The following is a 25,621-nucleotide window of genomic DNA, read 5'->3' on the forward strand; positions in this document are numbered from 1 at the left end:
AACACTGCAAAGAAATATATTGGAGAGGGTACCTTCCTCCTTCTTTCTTTATTGGCCTGGATTACGCTATGTGCTCTCTATTGTTTGGCTGTGATTTGCCCCAAAAGTTCACATCTCGGAGGCCTGGTGGTGTGTGTGGCAAGGTTGGGAGAGGAAGGTTTTCATGAAGAAAAAAATTAGATCACTTTTGACCACCACCCTAAGAAATGATTCATGTAGAGCCAGGCGCAGGTGGCTCACGTCTATGATCCTAGCTACTCAGGAGGCTGAGATCTGAGGATCAAGGTTCAAAGCCAGCCTGGTCACTAAATAACGTGAGACTCTTATCTCCAAATTAAACTCTAGAAAAAGGGAAGTGGGGCTTGGCTCAAGGGTAGAGCAGTAGCCTTGATCTGAAAAGCTCAGGGACAAGGCCCAGGCCCAAGGGTAGGGTGGTAGCCTTCAGCTGAAGAGCTCAGGGAGAGTACACAGGCTGAGTTCAAGCCCTATGACCCACCACCACCAAGAACAAAAAAGAAATGATTCAGGTGGGTTTGTTAGACCCTGATTCATTTTCTGGAGTATATGTGTCCTAAATGTAAAGCAAGCCTCTGAATCCCTGGGGGTTTATCCTATAATACATCTCTTTCCTGGATCTACAGAAGTATATATTGTGAAGGAATCTACCACCAAGATGGCAGAGCAGAAGAGACAAGGCACTTCTGCCCTTCTTACCACTCAGATCAGCCACTTGCACGTGACTCAGTTCATTTTTGCTGTCATTTGCACTTCCTCCTTGATCCACCTGTAATGAGAGAAAGGAATTACTGTGAAATTGAGGCTGGCCTCGGTCCTATCCACTAGTCTTTTCATTCGATGACATTAGAAAACACACGAGAAACTGACCAAGTCAAAGGGACTCAAGGTGTACAACAAATGTACCACTGCAAGGAGATACGAGTCCTTTATGGGTTGTGCTTGGCTGAAGACAATTTTGTCCTTTCTTTTCAGCAATTACAGACTTTTTTTCCCCCCCAGGACTAAAAAAATGGTATTTATAACTGGGCATGGAGGCTCATGCCTGTAATCCTAGCTACTCAGAAGGCTGAGATCTGAGGACTGTGGTTCAAAGCCAGCCTGAGCACTAAAGTCTGTGAAACCCTTATCTCCAGTTAATCACCAGAAAACCAGAAGTGGTGCTGTGGTTCAAGGGGTAGGGTGGTAGCCTTGAGCTGAATAGCTCAGGAAAAGAGCCTGGGCCCCAAATTCAAGTCCTACACCAGACCCTCCCCCCCAAAAATGCTATTTATGGATAAAGTTTATTATGATAAATCTTGTTAATTACTAAAGGCAGTTCCCTACCCCCCTCTTATAGCTACCTACCAGCTGAGTCACAATTCCATTTCTAGAGGCAATTATTATTATTATTTTTATTTCCCTCAGTCGTGGGGCTTGAACTCTGGGCCTGGGCACTGTCCTTGAGCTCTTCAGCTAAAGGCCAGCATTCTACCATTTGAGCCACAGCACCACTTCCAGCTTTACTATGTTTGTGGTACCAAGAAATTGAACCCAGGCATTCATGCATGCTAGGCAAGCACTTTACCACTAGGCCAAACTCCTGGTCCTGACAACTTCATTCTTAATGTGCGGGATTTTATATTGTAAATGGATGCTCACTTAGCGTGTATGAATTAAGATTTAGAATTAGATTGTATGAATTAAAATTTGAACATATTAAATATAGAAGAGCATGGCTTAACACTGCTAGAGTTTTCTTTGTGATATAGTACACTCTCCTAGAGTGGTAGAGTGCATGAAGACCCGGGTTCAATACTTTGGTACCAAAAGATGGAAGTGGTGCTGTGGCTGGAGTGGTAGAGCTTTCACCTTGAGGGAAGTCCAAGGACAGTGCCCGAGCCCTGAGTTTAAGCCCCAGGACTGGCAAAAAAAAAAAGAAAAAAAAAAAGGGTGGGAGACTCTGGGTATTTCTTTTTTTTTTTTTTTTTTTTTTGGCCAGTCCTGGGCTTGAGCTCAGGGCCTGAGCAGTGTCCTTGGACTTTCTCAAGGCTAGAGCTCTGCCACTTGAGCCTCAGCACCACTTCTGGCTTTTTTCTATGTATGTGGTACCAAGGAATCGAACCCGGGTCTTTGTGCATGCTAGGCAAGCACTTTAACCACTAGGCCAAACTCCCAGCCCTCTGGGTATTTCTTATGAGGTGAGGCCTATCAGGAGAGGACAATATAGAAGATACAGGAGTAGGGGTTCATGAGGATAGAAGAATGGAAAGAGCACTCTTAACAGAGGAAGGGAAGGTAAAAATGACTTGGATAATTTTGAGTGAGAGGGAAACTTTGCATGCATACTGCTATTTACTACAAGAGGAAACAAAATAACACATCTGATGGTTCTCTGAAGATTAAACTCTAACATAAAATTTCCATAACATAAATACAAATTACATTTTCTCCTTGACATGATGTTAAATTTCAATATTCTTTTTTTTTGGTCATTTGTAGGACTTGAACTCTGGGCCTGGGCACTATCCCTGAGCTCTTCAGCTCAAGGCTACTGCCCTACTCCTTGAGTCACAGTTCCACTTCTGGTTTTCAGAGTCTCACAGAATTTTTTTTTTAAATAAAAATAACAGGACTTGAGAACTATAGACATATGTCAGTTAATGATGGAATACTTTCTAGGAAATGTGATTTTGCTATTGTGTGAATATGTGTACAAATCTTGGTGATAGGACCTACTGAATACGTTAAATGTTTCTGTTATCTATTGCTCCTGGCTACAAATCTAATATAGCACATTAGTGTACAGAAGTGAAGGAGTGCTAGACCCTGAGTTGAATTCTCAGTACCACTCTACCCCTAGGCCCAAAGCATGGCCTAGGGGTAGAGTGCTTGCCTAGCACACATGAAGCTCTGGGTTCGATTCCTCGGTACCACATACACAGAAAAAGCCAGAAGTGTCTCACAGACTTTTTAATGCCTGAGGTGGCTTTGAACTGTGATCCTCAGATCTCAGCATCCTGAGTAGCTAGGATTACAGGTGTGAGCCACCATGCCTGGCCAAAGTTCTATATTCTTTTTTTTTTTTTTTTGCCAGTCCTGGGCTTGAGCTCAGGGCCTGAGCACTGTCCTTGGGTTTTCTCAAGGCTAGAGCTCTACCACTTGAGCCTCAGCACTACTTCCGGCTTTTTTCTATGTATGTGGTACCGAGGAATCGAACCCGGGTCTTCATGCATGCTAGGCAAGCACTTTAACCACTAGGCCAAACTCCCATTACTTTGATTTTAATGGACCTGGAATTGCCTCCTAGAATGGACATAGGACCCAAATGTTGATTGGGAAGCCTGGCCTAAATATCTAGAAGACAGAGCCACATGTTAACTCTCAGCATGTGCAGAGCAGACCTCAACCAAGAAACAGAACAAGTCCCTTGATCTTCAAGAACTCCCTTAAGGTTTCCAAGTAGCAGGTGAGTTGGTAGATGGCTGTCATGCTGTCTTGTTGGAATGGCATGCTAGCCAGTCAGGCCTGGCTTTTAGCATGAAATGTAGCCTCCAGGAGTAGGCAGGACGTAAACAGGAGCAGCTGTAAGCTTTAAGGTCCATAGTTCACAGGTATGGGGGATGTTTGTGCCACAGCATAACAAATGTATGATAACTACTTACTCTACCCACGGACTGCTTCTCTTAGACACTAGTCAACATATGCTATTTGAGATTTGACATCTTTGGATGGTAGAGTTTCATTTCTCACCATTCCGCCTTGAGCCAATCACAGATTTGAGGTTATGTACTTCCAAGACCTGAGAGCAAGTTCCAGAACCCAAAAGGGAATGCTGTTGTATTGTCCCTAATTTTGCTGGTAACTCACCCCATCTATTCACCGAGGTTTGTCCTTATCTCTGTAGAAGTCTGTCTTGTCTCCCTTCCTCCTAAAAGAGCCTGAAAAGACGACAGCATCAGAACCCACATAGGCCAGATACCAACTAATAAAAGACTGTAGGTCTCATGTAATCCTAGAGTGGGCCTGAGTTGAAGCAAGATGCACATTTCTTCCATTAAATACTATCTATCTAAAAATTATATATATATATAAATAAAATTATTTTTTTTAAGTCATGGGGCTTGAACTACACCTGGGCACTGTCCCTGAGCTGTTCAGCTCAAGGCTATCATCCTACTCCTGAGCCAAGCCCCACTTCCCATTTTCTAGAGGTTAATTGGAGATAAGAGTCTCAGGTTCTTTTGTGCCTGGGCTGGCTTTGAACCTTGATCCTCAGATCTCAGGTCCTGACTAGCTAGGATTACAGGCATGAGCCACTGTGATCCATTAAATACTATTAAAGCCTTCCTGTTTCTTTTATAAGCTCTTACAAGTCCTTGGATATATTTCCTACCATTTCAAATGACTTACTGCTTGTCCTGTTTCTCTTGGTAACTGGTCTACTCAATAAATTTACGGAGCACTTATTCTGATAGGTGCTACCAGAGAAGCTGAGCAGTTAAGTTTTAGGAAGAGTCTCTTGTGACTTCTTTTAAGAATACTATACAAGGGCCACGGGTGTGGACTAGTGGTAAAGTGTCTGGTTAACATGCACAAAGCCCTGTGTTCAATTCCTCGGTACCATATACACAAAAAAGGCTGGAAGTAGTGCTGTGGTTCAAGTGGTAGAATACTACTCTTGAAAAATCCCAAGAACAATGCTCAGGTTCTGAGTTCAAGCCCCAGGTAGCAAAAAAAAAATTCTATACAAAATTATGGTTTCTTGTTTTTGTTTTCCTAGATGACACATGCAATGGATAGCTATGACCCTAAACCATTCCTCAATCTTCCTTTGAGATATGACTTTTTTAAACCACATCTTTCTAGCTTTAACAGAATGGCCACTGTTAAAAGAATTTCAACATTCCTTAGTGAGGTCTTCAGAAATGAAGCCACATTTGTTAGGTCTTATGGAAGGTACTTCTTCATGAATAAGAAAGTAGACCCTTGGCTCATGAAAGGACTCTCATTCAGTGGCAAGGCCATAAGATTATGAGTTATTCCCACATCTGTACATGATTATTAAATTACTTCATTTTAGTAACATCTAATTGAAATAACTGAGTGGCTAACTGAGATCTTGACTTGCCTTGGATCAGGCAGTGAGCAGTACAAGTGCCTACTCATTGGAGTCCCAAAAGCATGACTCCTTGTCCTTGCTTTCAAAATCACACCTAGTTGTGTGAAAAAAAAATTAGAGGAATCACTAGGAAGAGGTAAACCAAATATCTCCACATCCCTATCCCAGAAACCATTGTGTCTGAGAATTCCTTGAAAGTGTGCATTTTTGCATAATACAACTGGTATTAATTTCCATACTTCACAGTAAAATATGTCAATTTTAGTGACAAGTCACTGCATGGGTGCTGTTCCTGGTGCTGGAACTCAGGGCCTGAGCACTGTCCTTGGGCTTTCTTTTTTTTTTTTTGGCCAGTCCTGGGCTTAAGCTCAGGGCCTGAGCACTATCCTTGGATTTTTCTCAAGGCTAGAGTTCTACCCCTTGAACCTCAGCACCACTTCCGGCTTTTTCTAAGTGTGTGGTACCAAGGAATTGAACCCGGGTCTTCATGCATGCTAGGCAAGCACTCTACCACTAGGCCAAACTCCCCGCCTGTCCTTGGGCTTTCTTAAGGCTAGAACCCTATCACTTGAGCCACAACACCACTTCTGACTTTGTATGTGGTACTGAGGAATCGAATCTGGGTCTTCATGTATGCTAGACAAGCACTAGGGCAAGCTCCTGGCCCCAAAGTAGAAATGTTTGTGGTCGCTATTTCAAATCAAGAAAGCAAATTTCTATTTTTTTCCCACACAGCAGATTTTTCCTTAATTCACACTGAAATTTTCACCATTAGTGAATGTACATTTCGAATGTTGTTCACTTTTTCTCATTTCTTAAATGATTTAATATAGACATTTTAGCATAGCATATGGTTCTGGAATTTATTTTCTTGAAACAGCACTGTCAAGGGCAAACTGTCTAGTGAACAATCTGTGATGACCTCCTATCGTGACGCAATGATCTATGTCTTGCTTTCTGTTCCAACTTGTCACTCGGTCAAGAGGTTAACATTTGTGTAGCTTGGACATCATCAGTTCTCTGTCTTAAGCCCTGAGAAATGGGACTTGAGAGCTGTTCATGTGGAGATATATTCCTCTGGAGCTTCTGAAAGCTGCTTCTTTGAACATGGGATTACCCAATGTCAACTAATCTATATTCCTCATCTTTTTTTTTTAAATCTGCAATATCATTATTTTCAAATGTTACATAACCCATTTGTTACTCAATTTTTCTTATAGATTCTGCTATGAGACCATTTTTTTTTTTTTTGCCAGTCCTGAGCTTGGGCTCAGGGCCTGAGCACTGTCCCTGGATTTTCTCAAAGCTAGGGCTCTACCACTTGAGCCACAGCACCACTTCTGGCTTTTTGCTACGTATGTGGTATGGAGGAATCGAACCCGGGTCTTTGTGCATGCTAAGCAAGCACTCTACCACTAGGCCAAACTCCCGGCCTGAGACCCATTTTTTTAAAAAATATTTTCCTCGTTTCCAGGGACCAGGAGTTTCGCCTAGTGGTAGAGTGCTCGCCTAGCATGCATGAATCTCTGAGTTCTATTCCTTGGTACCATATACACAGAAAAAGCCAGAAGTGGTGCACTGGCTCAAGTGGAAGGGCACTAGCCTTGAGCAAAAAGTGTCCAAGGACAGTGCCCAGGCCCTGAGTTCAAGCCCCAGGACTGGCAAAAAATAAAATATGTGGCAGGAATTAAAGGGCCAAGCTTGAGCCTGAAAGTCAAAGGAGACGAAAGTACCCTGAGTGTAAGGCTACCAACACAAACAAAAGGTAAATACTGTAATCGAATTTCATAAAACAGAAATTATCCATCATCCTATGCTTTGTGTAGATGTCCACATAAGAGAATGCTAGGCATGGAAATCCAGAAACTTTAGGTGTGTACAGTGACTAAGAGAGTTGTGCCTTCAGGACAGTGGAGTGGACACTGGGTGATGGAGGGACGACAGCTTTGGATGGGGGAATCCTCAGTGACTCTGAGTTACGGACTGTGGAAGTGACTGAGTATAGACAAGGGAGTGAAAAGACAATTGATAAAAATTCAATGGCTAGGTTCTGGTTTCTCAATTATCCAAAACAGAATTTATTGGATGCCTTTACGTTTAATTTCTTGCTCTTTTTTGGGGGGGGCCAGGGCACTGTTTTTGAGCGCTTCAGCTCAAGGCTATTGCCCTACCCCTTGAGCCACTAGGCCACTTCCCATTTTCTAGTGGCTAATTGGAGATAAGACTTTTAATGCCCAGGCTGGCTTTGAACCAAGATCCTCAGGTCTTAGCCTCCTGAGTAGCTAGGATTACAGGGGTGAGATACCACACTTGGCTGAGGATGGATTTCTGATTAAAAGTTATTACGCATTTGTTATATTCACCAGTTTTCTTTTCTCCTATTCCAGTCATTTCTCTGTTGAACATCAAGGTATGCCTTTCAGGTGAAAGACTTTCCACATTTTTATTATTTGTGTAAGCCTTCTCTTCTGTGTGTGTTTTCTGATGCAAAACAAAGAAATTACGTCTTCTTGAATTTGTTTCATTCATTAGATTTCTTTCCTGTGGATATTTAATGATGAACCCCAAGCTGTACCTTCTTAGTGAGAGCCTTCACAGTTGCTAAATTAGTAAGTCCTCCATCCTGTTGGGTTCTGTGATTAAATTCGGTGTCCTCCGGGTGAGACTTTCCAACTTATTACATTCCTAACATGTCTCACGTGTGTGAATTCTCTTATGTATGTTGAGGTGTGAATTTTGAGAGAAGAACTTTCCACATATGTTACACTTATAGGGTTTCTCACCCGTGTGAATCCTGTTATGTCTGCCAAGGTATGAACTCTGTGTAAAGGCCTTTCCACACGTCTTGCATTCATAAGGTTTTTCTCCTGTGTGTGTTCTCTGATGCAAAATGAGAGAAGGCTTAAGTCTGAAAGATTTCCCACATTTGGTACATTCATAAGGTTTCTCTCCTGTGTGTATTCTCTGATGCAAAGTGAGGGAAAACTTATGCTTGAAACAATACCCACATATGGTACATTTATAAGGTTTCTCTTCTATATGTGCTCTCTGATGCATAGTGAGATATGACTTACTCCTGAAAGTCTTTCCACATTTGTTACATTCATAAGGCTTCTCACCTGTGTGAATTCTGGTATGTGTTTTGAGGATTGACTTTCGGGAGAAGGACTTCTCACATTTCTCACATCTGTAGGGTTTATCTCTTGTGTGTGTTCTCTGATGAACCTGAACATATTCTTTCCGGGTGAAAGACTTTCCACATTTGTTACATTCATATGGTTTCTCTCCTGTGTGTGCTCTTTGATGGAAAATAAGGTGTGCCTTCTGGGTGAAAGACTTTCCACACTGGTTACATTCATGAGGTTTCTGTCCTGTGTGAATTCTCTGATGCACACTGAGGTTTGATTTCTTTCTGAAAAATTTTCCACACTTGTCACAGTGGTAAGATTTCCCTCCTGCGTGTTTTTTCTGATGTAAAATGAGGTATGACTTCAGTTTGAAAACCTTGCCACATTGGTTGCATTCAAAAGGTTTCCCTCCTGTGTAAGTTCTTGGATGGTGATTGAGAGCAGAATTCTGCATGAAAAATTCCCTATGTCCTTCATATCCATAGGGTTTCTCTTCTGTGGGTGTTTGATATTTGCTCTGAGGTTTTGTAATGGATATTTTTGTACTTAAAGAATCCTCATATTCACTATATGGATTCTCCTCTGTGTACATTTTTGTATGTGCAGTGACTGTAGGTCTTAAGGACAATCTTCTTCCACATACAGTACCTTCAGGTGTTTTCCTTCCTTCCTGATATATCTCGTGGGCAAGGAGAACAGGCCTATCATAGTCTTCTGTGTATTCATTATGGTTTTGAGAGGGCTCTCCCCCATCAACACAATTATGTCTAAACGATATGGCTTCTGAGTTTAATACGCTCCCTTCTTCACCATATTTCAAGTACTGCAGCTCATCTGGACTTTGATCATTTTGAGTGAAATGCTCAGAATATCTGAGGGATTGTTCAGCTGCAGGAGACACAGCAGGCCTGTATGCAGCATGCATCTCATCAGGCTTACTGGAGAGAAGCATGCTCTGACACTCATTGAGCTTGTCAGTCCTCAGCCCTAAGGAATCCCGATTATTCCTCATCAGCTCTGGCTTCTGTTGTGAACTCAACTTAAAAGTTGGTACTAATCTCACTCTTTCCTCCACTGTGCTACTATTTGTGACGGCTATCTCAGGTAGTAATTCCTGATAGGTCTTAATCACATCTTGGAAATCTAAAAGGAGTCATAGAAAAAAAGACAAATAAATAAATAAATAAGATCCAAATATACATTAATATAAAGGTAAAGGCATTTTTTCCCCTATCCTAACTGTTAAGAGATTTAAACATATCAAAGAAGGAACTGATTCATGAGAAATATATGCTTTTCCTTTCTTTCTAATGCATTAGGGAAGTAGTATTTATATTTTACAATAAAAGTGTTTTACAGTGCTTCTGTTTTTTCTTTTTATACAAAAGGAAATATTTACTCAAATTACTTAACTACATACACCTTCTATCTGGTGAATTTAATATAACCCTTCTATTAATTACAATAAAAACAATTTAAAAAATTACTTAACTACACACCACTCAGTACTACTGAGTACTTATCATGTGCTTTTAGTATTCATGGGGTCATTTTTTTTTTCAAATAATGTTTTGTTTGATCATAGCTCTAATAACTGCTTTCATTTCTTTGTCTTAATCAAACTTTCACTGAATTACTTTAGGTATCTGTGGGAATTTTAAAATGTGTTTCTCTCTATTTTAGAGGGAAGTCTCATCAACATTCCTTTTGTGACATTCCTACCCCTCAGAACCATGGAAAACCAAAGGTAGACAGTTCCCACCTAGTTAATCACTCTCTTTATAGGAAAGCCTTTTGTTCTGAACTGCTTGGTCCTCCAGTATAAGCCATTCTCCTAATCAGATGATAGCAGCCCTGGAATATTCCTTATTTCCTCATACCCACAAATCCTAAGTCTCAAAGAAAAGGAGAGTTCATTTTCTACATTTCTCATCTTCTGTTTTTTTTTATAGAATGATTTCAACAAAAAAAAGGAGAGTTGCTAGCTTTAACAGAATTCAGGATATCTCCATAGGAACTCATGATTCACAAGTCTTTGATAAAAAACAAAAAAAATCATCTAGGGCCAGGAGTTTGGCTGAGTGGTGGAATGCTTGCCTAGCATCCACAAAGACCTGGGTTTGATTCCTTGGTACTACATACATAGAAAATAGCCAGAAGCCAGAAGTGGTGCTGTGGCTTAAGAGGTGAAGCTCTAGCCTGGAGAAAACTCAACGAGAGTGTTCAGACCCTGAGCCCAAGCTCAGGACTGCCAAGAAAATAATTAATAATCACCTACTTGTCTGCAACACACAGGCCTTGGGGGAAATACTATTGCTGAGTACAGTGCAAGATAAACTTATGAACTTGGCTCTGGCAAGATGTTTTAACTCACCTGTGGAGTTCTTGTCTGAGGCTTCTCTTATTCCTGGTTCTGCACCTTGCTCCAGCTGGACAATCAAATTAGGTTTAGGAAGGCCTTGCCCTGTTAGAAGAAACAGTGGAGAAATATTGCTCATGGGAGCTCATCATTGCTGTAAGATATCAGACATCCTAAATATTGTTTTCAATTTCGCATTGGCTCCACAGTTGACTTTCCCCCAGGTTTGTTGCTCAAGGCTAACATTCCACCAGTCTGCGTCCAGTAGTGGTCAACTGGAGTTGAGAAACTCATAGGAACTTTTTTTTTTTTTTTTTTTTTTAAAGAAAACATTGCTAGCTTCATAGCAAAGCCTTCAGATCTCAGCTGCCTGATAAGCTAGGATGTAGACATGAACTATTGCAATCAGTACCATGTTTGGATTATAAATACCCACTTTCAACTAGTGATTTCCAGATCATACTTCCACTAGTGATATACAGTCTATATTTTATATTATATATCCACATACAATAATCACGTCAAGTTTGGGAAGAGAGCACAGTCTAGAACTTTTTTGGTTTTGGCCAGTCCTGGGGCTTGAACTCAGGGTCTGAGCACTGTCCTTGGGTTTTCCTCAAGGCTAGAGCTCTACCACTTGAGCAACAGCACCACTTCTGGCTTTTTCTATGTATGTGGTACCGAGGAATTGAACCCAGGTCTTCGTGCATGTTAGGCAAGCACTCTACCACTAGGCCAAACTCCGGGCCCCACAGTTTAGAACTTTTGTCTAACTTGTTGATTTAGCTTCTTGAAGAATGAGAATCAAATTGCCTCAGGAGTTACATAATCAAGTTGAAGCTTTTCTTAGAAGAAACATTTCCCACGGGCTGGAATCTTACACCTAAAGAACATAAATGCACATATATCTACTTAAAACAAAGCACCTAACTTTGCAAGTTAACGTGACTTTTGCTCACCCAGTGACACCAGGTTGCCGTAGGTCTCCAGCATTACATCTCTGTACAGGGTCCTCTGAGCATTGTCCAGGTCCTGCCACTCCTCCCAGCTGAACACCACAGCTACATCATCAAATGACACCAGCTTCTGTAATGGCACATGTCCATCAAGTCATTAGCTCGGAATCATGAGAACACCAACTATGGAATTTCCTTCTTTTAGAGGTATGCTTTTGTCTTACAAAAAAAAGAAAAGAAAAAGAAAAAAGTTTGGAGTGTGCTGTGTAATCTATAAAGTGGGAGAAAGAAAAATCAAAGTGGAAGTGTGTGCCTCTATACTAACTATACAAATTTACCTGATAAATCAGAGCACATGTCTGGAGTTAATACCCAGGTTCGATTGCTCAGTCCCACATACACAGAAAAGCCAGACGTGGTACTGTGGCTCAAGGGGTAGAGCGCTAGGTTTCAAAAAAGATCAAGGACAGTGCTCAGGACCTGAGTTCAAGCCCCAGCACTGGCAAAAAAAAAAAAAAGTGCTCTCATAAGCAATCAGAACACATTCAGGACATCACATGGAATACATCGCATTAATAATCTATAAAAAACACAGTGTGCGTAAAACAATTAAAAAAAAAACACATTGTGAATGTTAAAGGAACAGTTCTCAAGAAAGTAGTAGTTAATGATTGACTTGGTCCTTACAAGATTTGATTTAATTCCCCCAATAAAAATATCCTGCAATAATTTTTTTTTTTTTTTTTGCCAGTCCTGGGCTTGAGCTCAGGGCCTGAGCCCTGTCCTTGCACTTTCTCAAGGCTAGAGCTCTACCACTAAAAGCCTCAGCACCACTTCCAGCTTTTTTTCTTTTTTTTTTTTCTGTGTATGTGGTACCAAGGACTCAAACTTGGGTCTTCATGCATGCTAGGCAAGCACTCTACCACTAGGCCAAACTCCCAGCCTTGTGTTAATTATTTTTATTGCTGATTTTCTAAAGATTGAAATGTCGTCATAGATACCGGGGTACTTCTTTCCTAAGTAAAAAAGAACTGCAAGCATGAACTTTTGTAAACATCACCTACCTCCTACAATACAGAACATAGGTAGGAAAGAAAACAATGTTATTTGACCAGATTTCCATTTTAATCGGCCTTCCTGGAAGGATGGGGGTAAATCGGTGGAGGCTGAAGGAACATTCAAGGTGATAAAAATATGAAATATTATCACCAAAGCAGGGCAGAGGAAAGTAAAAATAAAGAGGGCAGGGCACAGTAGCTCACACCTGTAATCCTAACTACTTAGGAGGCTAAGGTCTGAGAATCAAGCTTAAAAGCACTAACGAATGGGAGACTCTTATCTCCACTTAACCACTAGAAAATGGGAGGTAGGGCTGTGGCTCAATGGGCAGGACAGTCGCCTTGAGCTGAGGAACTCAGAGACAGCACCCAGGCCCAGAGTTTAATCCTCACAACCAAAAAGAAAAATTAAAAATGGAATGACACAGAGTAGTAATTTGTTGTGCAGAGACTAAAAGGAAAGATTTTTTTTGACTCCCACATTGAACCCCATGACAAATGAAGAATAGCCTACAATCTCTCTAATCCAGCCATGTTTAACAATACTAAAGGTGAATACTGACTTAAGACCCAGAAAGGAAATATATCTGGAAAATGTTGAAAGAAAGTGAACTTCAATTCACAATCTATTGGCCAGGTGAATTCTTTTAAAAATACAGATTTTCGGGCTGGGGGTTTGGCCTAATGGTAGAGTGCTTACCTAGCATGCACAAAGACCCGGGTTCTACTCTTCGGTACCACATATATAGCAAAAAGCCAGAAGTGGTGCTGAGGCTCAAGTGGTAGAGCTCTTGCCTTGAGAAAGTCCAAGGACAGTGCTCAGGCCCTGAGCTCAAGCCCAGGACTGGCAAAAAAAAAAAAAAATACAGATTTTGAAAAGGTAATTCATTCATAACACATCTGCATTTTAAGAGTATAACAAGGAATTATCCTGCTTCAAGAGGATAAAAAAGATGCCAAGAGAGATATACAAATATGACAAGGCCATTAAAGGGGTAAACGTCTACATAAATACAAATGAAGGGATAGAACATATAGTGTAATCTCTCTGCAATTACTTTGTGGAAGGAAAACTTATAGCACCATATTCATGACTCATAATGCATGAGGTTTCAATACAGAAATACATGAGTGCTATAAAATAAAGTATGTGACTCAATTAGCATTAGACTTGCTTGGCAAATCTGATGGCCTCAGTTCAAGGAGTTAATTCTACCAGAATAATTAAAAAGGCAACAGATTTAGGTTATAAACAGCATTATTCTATTGAAACGAAACTGTATTATATGTTGTCATATTCTGGAACTCTGAGAAAATTTAAACTCTTAGAGTACCTAGTAATCCTGCGAAGTACATCCTGCATGTTAATTTCCTATGACTGCCATAATAAGTAATCATACCGGAAATTTATTTTCTTGCAGTTCTATAGTACAACAACAAATTTTCTGCACATTTTACTTCTTCTGAAGTCATCTTTGAACAAAAACAACCCATGAACAATGCAGCATATCAACTATTTATATTTGCACTAGGTACATTGTATTAGGTATGCTAGGTGATATAGTGTATACATGAATGCCTGCAGGTTATATTACAGGTGATTTACAGGGTATGAAAGGATGTGTGCAAATTACAGGGAAGCAAAATAAGAAATAATTATCAAGCTGGGTGCAGTGGCTCATGCTTGTAATCCTAGCTACTCAGGAGGCTGAGATCTGAGGACTGTGATTCAAAGCCAGCCTGGGTACTAAAGTCCCTGAGACTCTTATCTCCAATTAACCACTAGAAAACCAGAAGTGGTGCTGTGGCTCAAGGGGTAGGGCTGTGACTGAAGAGCTCAGGGACAGCACCCAGGCCTAGAGTTCAAGCCCTAGGACTGATCAAAAGAAAAAAAAAAAAAGAATAATGATCAGATTTGACAAACAGGTAATAGTAAAACGGCTATCAAAATGAGACCACATTTATATTATAGTATAGATATAGTAAGTACATAAAGCACTGCCTGACTTGGAGAGAAAATACAATAAGGTATCCAAAGAGACATAGGCTAAGTATAGAGGAAGAAAAATAAATAGAGATACCATAAGTGAATATCAGCAATGAGAAATACAACTAGCCACTGAAGTTGAGGAAAGCACTGAAGCTCAATGGACTCTGATCAAAGTCAACTACACTACAGCTGTTCGTAGACAGAGTTGGGAGTAGGAAAGAAGGAGAGAGGGAGGAAAGGGAAGACAGTGGGCAAAAAGACAAGTACTCATTACCGGACTCATGTTATTGTAATCTCTCTGTACACCATCTCTACAATAAAATGTATTAATTCTAAATCAATTCCTTGTGCTGCCTCAACTATTTGCTTAGGGAAGAAAAGTTACCACAGTTAGATCAGACTGAATATTCTAAAACAGTAACAAGAATCTTGTTTTATTTTGGTATCCAATTACCTGGTACTAGCATAAGAAAGTCATGGTTAAGGCTGAGGTAGGTATAGCCCATGAGTTTCTAATTTAGACACCAATTGTGGCAACACAGCAAGTTCTCATCTCAGACAGAAAGTGAAAAGAAAATGAGTGGAGAGGGGAAGAAAAAAGGAGCAAAGGGGCAGGGAAAAGAAGGCAAAGAGGGCTCTGGGAGTTTGGTCTAGTGGTAGAGTGCTTGCTTACCATGCATGAAGACCCAGGTTCAATTCCTTGGTACTACACACACGGAAAAAGCCGGAAGTGGTGCTGTGGCTTAACTTGTAGAGACAGGAATGGACAGGTGGGAAAAAGAAAAATGTCAATTCGAACAGCCATGTCAAGAAAGGAAAATTGATCAGTAAGAAAAAAACTAGTTTCCAAATAATACGGAGGGAAAAGGAACTGAAAGAGAAGAGAGAAAAAATGATACATAGAGAAAGAAGGGACAAATCCAGTAAACAGGAAACAGACAATCAAGACAGAAAATGTAGGGGCAAAAATTTTGTAAAGATACCATAGGAGGGAAAAAAAAAAGATTTCTCAAAATACCATAGACTATATAATGAAATACAATCTAGGTTTCAATTAAAACAAAGACCATAAATCAGCCCAAGAACAGGAACACATTTATGTACCCAGTTCTCTACAACATTCCAAGGTGTGTGTGAGTTCACACTATTTCAGCAACTCTAGTAAAACTTTATTAAGACAGTTTAATGCTGTTCACGAGAAGTGATCTCTGATCAGTTGCTAGCAAACTTTCTCCTTCCGTGAGAAGTCACCACCTTGGTTTAAATGAATCACGTCATAAGTGTAATTACAGAAAAAACTAGTAGTCAAACTGAAGAAAATCTGCACTCTACTGAGACAGAATGTAGCATTTTATAATCCACTAAACCTAAAGCCATCTTTCTTGGATTTATGAACATGATCCTGAAGCTGAATCTGCTTTCCTGTTTTTAAGGCTTGGACACCATTAGGTTCATAAAATGGAATGTAAAACAAAGTGAGAAATAAAAGGCAACTCACCAGAGATCCATTCATTCTTTCTTGCTGTTGGCAATTAACAGAAGAATCTGGAAGCATGTCTGGGAGAGAAGGCAAAGGAGGTTATTCAGAAAAGAACTTGTGTGATTTTTGCCCTAGATTTTTCCTACTAAAACCTTATATATGTGCTGGGAAAGAATAAAACTTTCTCATGGGAGAAGAATCTTTTATGTTTTAAGTAGAGCAGTAAACTCTCCACCAAAGACAAATCCATAGTCCCTTACTTTCTAGATTAAGGATTATGTCCATATGAAGTGGACTTTCATAATTGTGAGTAGATATCATTATTTTAATTAGTTGTCTGATGAGCTTCTAAAGCAGAGTATTTCTTATCTTTGAATTGTCTGGCATATAAGAGATGTTCAATAAAGTAGTGTTGAATAGAAAAAAATGAGTGTTCTTACAAAAACAATTGAATAATTAAAACCAACAAAATATATCACATCTTCACTAAAACTAGTCATTACTAAAATACAATTAGGGATGTATGAACTATTTTTCTACTAATGCAGTTATCCTAGGACTCCATTAGCATTTATCCTCTACCTCATCATTTCCATATTTCATTACCTTTGACATACATATAACAGTATTTTTCATCCAAAGTTATATAGGAAAAATGTATACATGTGTATACATCTCAATAATGTATACATCTCAATAATGGTTATCAAATGGCATATTTCCTTGTAACCAAATACTCAGAGCATCCTTGTGCAATGACTTGCAACTTGCCACTTACCCTGCTTTGTCCAAAGCAACATCAGTAAAGATGATGCAAATATAGGTCTGACAAGTCCCTAATGCTCATTTTCCTAAGCAGTCAAATGAAGAACCTAGGCCGTGAATATACAAGGCCTAATAAGATGCAACTGGTCATAAAATACTGGTCGTAGGGACCTGGAGTTTTGGCCTAGTAGTAGAGTGCTTGCCTAGCATGCAAGAAGACCAGGGATCAATTCCTCGGTCCCACATACATAGAAAAAGGCAGAAATGCTGCTGTGGCTCAAGTGGTAGACTGCTAGCTTTGAGAAAGCCCAAGGACAGTGCCTAGGTCCTGAGTTCAAGGTCCAGGACTGGCAAAGAAAAAAAAAAATACTGATCATAGGTCAGTCTCAATCAACTGTGCTCAGCCAAAGAACCAGAAGATTAGATTCAGAACTGGTTAAAAAAAAATTAAAGTTTTCTATTTTAAGATTTTTTTTGGGGGGGGGAGGCAATGATCCTGGGGCTTGAACTCTGGGCCTGGGTGCTGTCTCTGAGCTCAAGGCTTTGAGCCTCAGCCCAACTTTCCCTTTTCTAGTGAATACCTGGATGTAAAGACGTGGTTTCAGTGGTAGAACATTAGCCTTGAGCAAAAGAAGCTCATAGTCAGTTTTCCTCTGTGATTTTTCTTGTAAGACTAAAGATCCCTAAGCTGGATAAGGCAGCACACCTGTAATCCTAGTTACTCTGGAGGCTGAGATCTGAGGATCGTAGTTCAAAGTCAGCCTGGGTACTAAAGACTGTAAGACTCTTATCTCCAATTAATCACTAGAAAAATGGGATGTAGGGCTGTGGCTCACAGGATAAGGCATAGCCTTGAGCTCAAGTGCTCAGAGACAATGCCCAGGCCTAGTGTGGAAGTCTCAAGACCAACAAAAACAACACACAAAGACCAAAGATCCCTGACCAACACTTCTTAAATTAGCAGCATGTTAAGAGTTAGCATTAGCAGATCCACTGATGGGACAGGTGGGATAAGTTTGAGAGATCTCCTCTTAGAAATGACACCAGAAAGAGACTGTGCTGTAAGTACAAAGGCAGATATTTTCACTTGTAGTTATCCTTTACGTTCAAACCATAGGATTCTCTCCCCTCAGATAACCGGGCTCTGGCTTATGAGGGTGTTAGAGGATGGAATACCGTGTGAATGTTGTGCTCTGGGAAGTAGAACCAAGTATTGCTTAAGGCAAGGAAAGCTAAAACCATCTCCTTCCAGTGCTTTTCTGCTTCTGCTTTTTAGGGCTTGTCAGAGTTGACAAGTTTTGTCCTTTTATGAGGGAGATTTCTATTCATAGGTTGACCTCCTTCAAACATTGCTAGGCTTCATTTGTAAAAATACAGGATCAGCACACACGACAGCAAAATCCAACGAAGAACTGCGTCTAGACGTGTGAATGCCAGAGTCAGGAGTGCTCAGAAAGCTAGCTAGGCAGAAGCCGAGTAAAAACATTTCTGAGACTGTCAACACAGAACCCCAAAATACAACTGCAATGTAGGAAGACTAAGGCAGGCACACACTTCACAGTTTCACTGGAATTGTTACTGTTCTTTTTTTTTTTTTGTGGGTCGTGGGGCTTGAACTCTGGTCTGGGCGCTGTCCCTGAGCTCTTCAGTTCAGGACTACCATCCTACCTTTAAGCCAAGTCCCAATTCCCGGTTTTCTAGAGGTTACTTGGAGATAAGAGTCTCAGGTCCTTTTGTGCCCAGGCAGGCTTTGAACCTTGATCCTCAGATCTCAGCCTCTTGAGTAGCTAAGATGACAGGGGTGAGCCACCACACCTTGTTGTGCTTATCTTAAAAAGTGGGAAAAATGAATAAGAGTCACACGGATTACCAGCAGAATCTTTCAGTCATGGAATACAACTAGCACAGCTCCCCACCCAATCTGCTCTCAGACCTTCGCAGTTTCTGGCATCTGGAGGCACCTGGGCCAATGGCAGCACAAACTCAAGAACTCCAAACATGACCTCAACCCCCGACCGGAGGAACACGTGGGGAGGGTAGACTCGGGCCCTGTGCCCAGCTCACAGCTCATACCTGATACCGGACCCACAGCCTGGGATCCCTTCAAGTTACAGCTCCCAACGTCCACGGAGGTGAGGCTGGACGACTGCACCCGGGCGCTGACCTGTGGAATGCAAACCTTCAGAGCTCTTGCATCAGCACCAGCCACAACTTACTTGACCATTGGGCAGGAAGGCGCATGTGCAGGAAACCCCATGCGTTCAAAGGCTCTGTGCCCCCCCAACAGACTACAATTCCCACAATGCGCTGGGCCACGCTGGAAGAAGTGGGATTATGTCAGGGGTCCCTCGAATGTGTGGGTGCATGGTGACACTCCCCTCCCAGCCGCAGAAGCTAAGGCGACTTTCTTCTTGAAAAACACTGTTTGCCTCCTGAAACATTGTAAACAAAACCAACCAGAAAATGGAAATGTACTGGGGGATTTAGATCAATTGTTTTCTTAAATTCTTAGTTCTAATAGTGTCATTGCCCTTACGAATACCTTGAGCTTCAGCATCTCTTCTGCTTTTTCTATGTATGTGGTACCCTGGAATCGAACCCGGGCCTTCGTGCATGCTGAACAAGCACCCTACCACTAGGCCAAACTCCCAGCCCCACCTTTTTGTCTTCATATTCAACACATACATTCTGCTGAATCTAAATTATGTCTGTGGTTTTTGCCTTAAATGTTTGAATATCTTCCCCCCCCCTCCCTACGTGAAAAACATATCCGGGGTCCCTCTCAGTAACTCCAGTCTTGTCTTCCTAGACCTTACCATTAGGCTGTGGAATAAACCTTTTCTCTCCCTCCCTCATATGTGAGATCCTATGCTTCTCTGAAGGTTTTATTGGGATTTTTTGATGATCTCTTCCATACAACCTGATTGTTAAGGATTGGGTAGGAACATTCCATGCCTGATATATCACTCCTCCAGTGTCTGGGTTCTTTATGCATTTTCTTTTTTTTTTTTTTTTGTGGAACTGAGCCATTCCTCATGAAAATGGAGATTGTAGAGCATATTTGGACATATAGATTTCAACCTGAGACCATTTATAATAACATAAAGAATAATTCTTTCTGTAAAAGTAAACTCCCTGGAAGCAAGTAGATAAGGATCAGATTAAAAAAAAAAACAAACAACTTTCTAGGTTTGATGCTAAGCTCACCAAGCTGGCTCACACCAGTAATCCTACTTACTCAGGAGGCTGAGATCTGACCATAAGGATTCAAAGCCAGCTGGGCTCTACAAAGCCCAAAGAGTCTTATCTCCAGTTAATCACTAGAAAATGGGAAGTGGGGCTGAGGCTCCAGGGTAGGGTGGTAGTCTTGAGCTGAAGAACTCTGGGACAGTGCCCTAGCCCAGAGCTGAAGCCCCATGAACCGCCCCCTCAAAAACAAAAACAAATGAATAACTAGGGTGCTGCAGGGAGTGGTGGCTCACACCTGTAATCCTAGCTACTCCAGAGACTGAGATCTGAGGATCAAGGTTCAAAATCAGCCTGGGCACAAAAGGACCTGACTCTTCTCAAGGGTAGGGCAGTAGCCTTGAGCTGAAGAGCTCAGGGAAAGTGCCCAGGCCAAGTTCAAGCCCCACAACCCAAAAAAACAAAACAAAACAAAAAGCAAATGGGGTGCTTTCAAGACTAGCTGTGTAATGTACTTTTCATTGTTCAAGGTTATTTTTTGTGTGTGCACATTCAGCCAGACAGATGCTGAAATGTGAGGATCATTGTTTCAAGTCAGCTCAGTCAGTAAAGTCGGTGAGACTCTTATCTCGTTGCTTACCCCCCCCCCAAAAAAAAGCTAGAAATTCAGCTGTGGCTCAAGAGGTAGAGCACTAGCTTTGATCCGAAAAGGTCTGCCACAGCACTGCTAAGCCCTGAATTCAAGCTATAAGCTTAACCGTATTAGAAAAATACTTGTCTACTTCCAGAGATGGGGGATTTTGTCTCAGTGGGGAAATACAAGTTCTGCATGTGTGAGGCACAGAGTTTGAAACTTTACTTCTCTAAACATCATAAGAAAAGAAAGTGATGCTGGGTGCCGGTATTTCACACGTGTAATCTTAGCCATACAAGAGGCTGAGATCTGGGCTTTGCACATCAAAGCCAACCTGAGTAGTAAAGCCCTGAGACACTTATCTCCAATTAACCACCAGGAAACTGGAGGAACTGGAGGTGACATGGTGACTCAAGCTGTAGAATACCAGCTTTCACCTGGGACAGCACCCAGGCTGAGAGTTCAAGCCCCATAAGTGACAAAAAGGAAAGAAAAGAAAATGGCCTTGTTAATATACAAACATTATAGTGATAATGCTTAACAACATGAACTTGAAATTTTCAAAGATGCCTTTTGCTGTCCTAGTTAACAATGCTATTTGTTTAAAAGTGATTACTGATATAGCTAGTTTAATAGTGATTATATAGAAAACTGATCTTTAGTTAGGTTCCACTGGCTCACACCTGTAATGCTGGTAACACACAAGGCTGAGATCTGAAGACTGAAGTTTGAAGCCAGCCTGGCTGGGCAGGAAAGTTCCTGTGACTCTAATTGTCCATTAACCACCAGAAAAATGGAAGTGGTGCAGTGGCTCAAGTTGTTAGAATGCTTGCCTTGAGTGAAAAAGCTCAGAGAGCTCCCAGTTCAAATCTCAACCCCTCCCCACCACAAAAAGAATTTTAATTTTGTTCCTTGTTTCTTCTTTTTTTCCTTTCACTCATCCCCATTTTTCCATATCTACTTGTAACTTAATACTTCATGTTATTGCATTTCTGACCTTCCTTGTCACATTTGGGGATTGAACCCCGATTTGTACATGGAAATTAGATACTATACTCCAGCCTGTACTACTTCTCTTGTCTTTATTTTGTCTTGGTTTGGACTTTAGTTTGAACTCTGGGCAGGAGCAGTGTCCCTGAGCTTCTCTCACTCAAGGCAAGCACTGTACCACTTGAGTTACAGTACCACTTGTGGATTTTTCTGAGTATGACATTGTCTACAAGTGTCTCATGGCCTTCACTTTTCTGCCTGGGCTGACTTTGAATGGAAACCCTCAAATCTCAGTCTCTGAGTAACTTGGAATACAGGCAAGATTCACTGGCACCTGGCGTCTTTCTTCTTTTCTTTTTCTTTTTTCTTTTTTTTTTTTTGCCAGTCCTGGGCTTGAGCTCAGGGCCTGAGCACTGTCCTTGGACTTTCTCAAGGCTAGAGCTCTACCACTTGAGCCTCAGCACCACTTCCGGCTTTTTTCTATGTATGTGGTGCCGAGGAATCGAACCCGGGTCTTCATGCATGCTAGCAAGCACTTTAACCACTAGGCCAAACTCCCGGCCCCGTCTTTCTTCTTTTCACATAAAACTTCTGCTGATTTAGTTTTTCAATGTTTTCCCCAGCAATTAATCTATAAACTTACTGAGTACAGATGTCCCACAGAGAGGAGGCCTAATTCCTCTGTTCTCCCTTATCAGTTTTCTGTTGTACATTTCTCCTGTCTATAACCTAGCATCACTAGATACAATTTTGCCATTATCATTTTGAACATGATGGAATTTGTTAGGTGAGGAAAGAAAGAACAAGGGAAGAAATTCTTTTCTTTCCTTTTTTTGTTTTTGGTGGGTCATGGGGCTTGAACTGGGACTGGACACTGTTCCTGAGCTGTTCACCTCCAGGGTACTGCCCTATCTTTGAGAGAAGCTCTACTTCCCATTTTCTAGTGGTTAACTGGGATAAGAGTCTCAGGTGCTTTTGTGCCAGGCCTGCCTTTGAACTTTAATCCTAAAATCTCAGCCTCCAGAGTAGCTAGGATTACACTTCCGGCTTTTTTCTATGTATGTGGTACTAAGGAATCGTATCATGGTCTTCGTGCATGCTAGGCAAACACTCTACCACTAGGCCAAACTCCCAGCCCAGCAGCCTGCTTTTTAATAAAGACCCTAGATATAATTTCCTAAATTGTGGCTTCTCTATATTGGGATAATCTAATTCTCTTATAACATCATTATTATAGGAAAGGCAAGTAAAGCACAGAAATGCTAATGGACTGTACCCAAGCTCTGAGTTCAAGCCTCAGGGCTAAAAGCAAAGAGGGAGGGGTGGGGACTTAAAAAGAAAGGCAAAATTGAGAAATAACCAAAATAACCTTAATGTTTCATAGACAGGCCGGGCACGGTGGCTTATGCCTGTCATCCAAGCTCCTCAGGAGGCTGAGATGTGAGGATCAAGGTTCAAAGCCAGCCGGGGCACAAAAGGACCCGAGACTCATCTCCAATTAACCTCTAGAAAATAGGAAGTGGCGCTGAGGCTCAAAAGGCAGGGTGCTACCATTGAGCTGAAGAGCTCAGGGACACTGCCCAGACCCAGAGTTCAACCCCATGACCAACAAAAAAATAAAATAATAACAATTAAAAAAAACCCACAACCTGTCTCGGACTCCAAAAAAGGGCAAGGGTCCTTTCTTACCAGGGGATGGCACCTGACTAGTCAAATAGAAATGTGGTGCCCTCCAGCATGGGGCAAGGGGATTGACTCACAGAGAGACAGGAGCGAATGGTAGCCAATAACGTTAAACCAAAAACGCATGCGCCTCTCTCACTGGTCCTGGATTGCACCAGTGAGAAAACACAGAGATTCACATAGTCCCACCCCAAGTAGCTGGCCAATAGTTTGACTCTACTTCATCGTCAAGGCAGCCAATGACTGCGATGCAAGCATTCAAAATGAACCTATCATGGTGAGGGTTACCACTTACCTAAGCAGGCAGAATGCATGGCAAAGTGATTACCAGTCATCTCCTCCCATGACCTTCCCTTCCAGGAGAACCGATGGGGACTGGTACAAGAAACTCAACATGTGACTGATTTTTAACTTAAATCTCTATTAAGAGACTTCCTCTTTCCTCCACAGCCAAGGTCAAGTGGCCCTAGGCCATGCTCCTTAGCTTCTCCCCAGCCCCATTTCTAGGCTCACATCATGATTTCAACACAATTTCTCCATGCTGGATCTTTCACATTCTGCCAGGACCTTGTGGGGGGAATTACCCACAACTCACACAGCTCTTATATTTGGCTAGGTCTTACTGGAAAGGAGGGCGGAGGGGGGGGATCCCACATTCCCTGATCCCATCTGCAAACAAGCTGGTTCACAGAACTAACATTTGCAGTTTCAGAACCGGGGGTGGCCACAACCCCCAATTTGGGGAAAAGGCTGAGGGTCTAAAAAACAGCAACAAGAAAACCAAACACACACCAAAGAAACTACATCTAAAACTGGGTTCTTACAATAACAATCCAGCTATTTTATTCCAGTGTGAACATTAGAGCAGTGCAAAATTATCCAGGAATTAGTTTAGGGCCTACAGATATCTTTTCAAAATGACAGGGAAGATACCCCAAACTTGAAGGGGAAACAGAGACATACTTTACCCTGCAGCAGAATGAATCTGTGAAAAGAAAATCAAAACCAATGTGGTCTCATAACCTCAATGCCATGATTACATCTAGGAATTAAAAAGTCAAAGCCGGGCCCAGTGGCTCAGCCTGTAATCCTAAAATCCCAGGAGGCTGAGATCTGAGGACTGCGGTTCAAAGCCAGCCTGGCCATTGAAATCCTTGAGGCTATCATGTCCAATTAACCTCCAGAACACCAGAAGTGGCGCCATGGCACCAAGGGCTGGGCGGTAGCCTGGAGCTGAAGAGCTCAGGGACAACGCCCAGGCCCAGAGTTCAAGACTCTCAACTAACAACTACAAAGACAGAATTAAAAGCCAACTTATCCAGTGCTCCCCATACGTTTCCATTTTCTGCTTGGTCTTACAATATTTTCGAGGCAAACAGTAATTTGAAGAAGAAACTCACCTCGGCTCTCCGACGGGGAAGAGAAACTTTCCAGTACATCCAGCCACACCTGGGACCTAGGTTCTGACAGTGGTGGAACCTCTGAAAGGAGCCCACTTCCGCCAAGGTACCGCCGTGCATTGTGGGAGTTGTAGTTTTACCACAGAGCAGAGCCCTTGGTAGTGGAGGAAGTTTGTTTTGGGGCGGGGTGGGAAGGCGGAAGATCTTCTTGCGCTTGCGCATCCCTGCCTACAACTTAGTGTTTGCCCTTTGAAAATCCCTGCCTCTGCCTTTTTCCCTTGCTGCTGGGAGCACTGCGAACACTAACTCTGCGTTCTGTAGGTTGGAGTCCCCCGAGGCAGGCGCCCAGCTGTACATTGAAGGCATCTCAGGTGTGGAGCCCATGTCAGGTGTGGAGCCGATGTCAGGTGGGGAGCCGGGGCTGGGGCACGGGAGCAGAGTCGACCTCCACGTGTTCCTCCACTCGGGGTTCATGAGTGTCGCTGCCATCAGCTCTCGGGTCTCCTCCAGGTGCCAGAAACTGGCTCTGGACGCCGGGAGAGCAAGCTGGGCCCTGCAGAGCAGGAGAAGCAGGAGCTGTGCATTTCCCTCCATGACTGAGAGAGAGTGCTGTGTCAGCCATGGGATGTTATCACTGTGCCCAGCTGGAGGACGAGCCAGGGCATGACTGTGGTGGAATTGTGGAAGGTCTTAGGACAGTGAGCTGGGATTGGGGTTCTGTGTTGTTTCTCAAGACATGTTTGCTCTGCTCCTGCTTTGTTGGCCTTCTTAGCTGGCCTGGCTTGAGTTCACGCAGGTGTGCACACGTCCTTGTGTCTGGAGTCATTGTTCATGGGATATTGGAGTAGTGTGTGCTGGTGCTGTGGTTTTAGGAAT

At 42.0% G+C, this 25,621-nt stretch overlaps 1 protein-coding gene across 1 annotated transcript; it reads right to left on the minus strand.

Moving 5' to 3' along the window:
- Positions 1 to 3,873: 3,873 nt before the first annotated feature.
- LOC150044752 (zinc finger protein 717-like) lies at positions 3,874 to 25,339 on the minus strand. The gene is made up of 9 exons (XM_090321154.1): positions 25,053 to 25,339; positions 24,746 to 24,801; positions 24,314 to 24,330; positions 18,926 to 19,016; positions 16,106 to 16,164; positions 11,563 to 11,689; positions 10,619 to 10,708; positions 8,626 to 9,387; positions 3,874 to 3,935 (listed from the first exon to the last, which is right to left on the minus strand). The coding sequence occupies exons 1-9, from the start codon at positions 25,337 to 25,339 to the stop codon at positions 3,874 to 3,876; spliced, it is 1,551 nt and encodes a 516-aa protein (XP_090177280.1).
- Positions 25,340 to 25,621: the final 282 nt, after the last annotated feature.

The sequence above is a fragment of the Megascapheus bottae genome, chromosome 29, assembly GCF_031878675.1.
Source record: "Megascapheus bottae isolate mThoBot1 chromosome 29, mThoBot2.hap1, whole genome shotgun sequence".
In the NCBI taxonomy this organism is placed as follows: domain Eukaryota; kingdom Metazoa; phylum Chordata; class Mammalia; order Rodentia; family Geomyidae; genus Megascapheus; species Megascapheus bottae.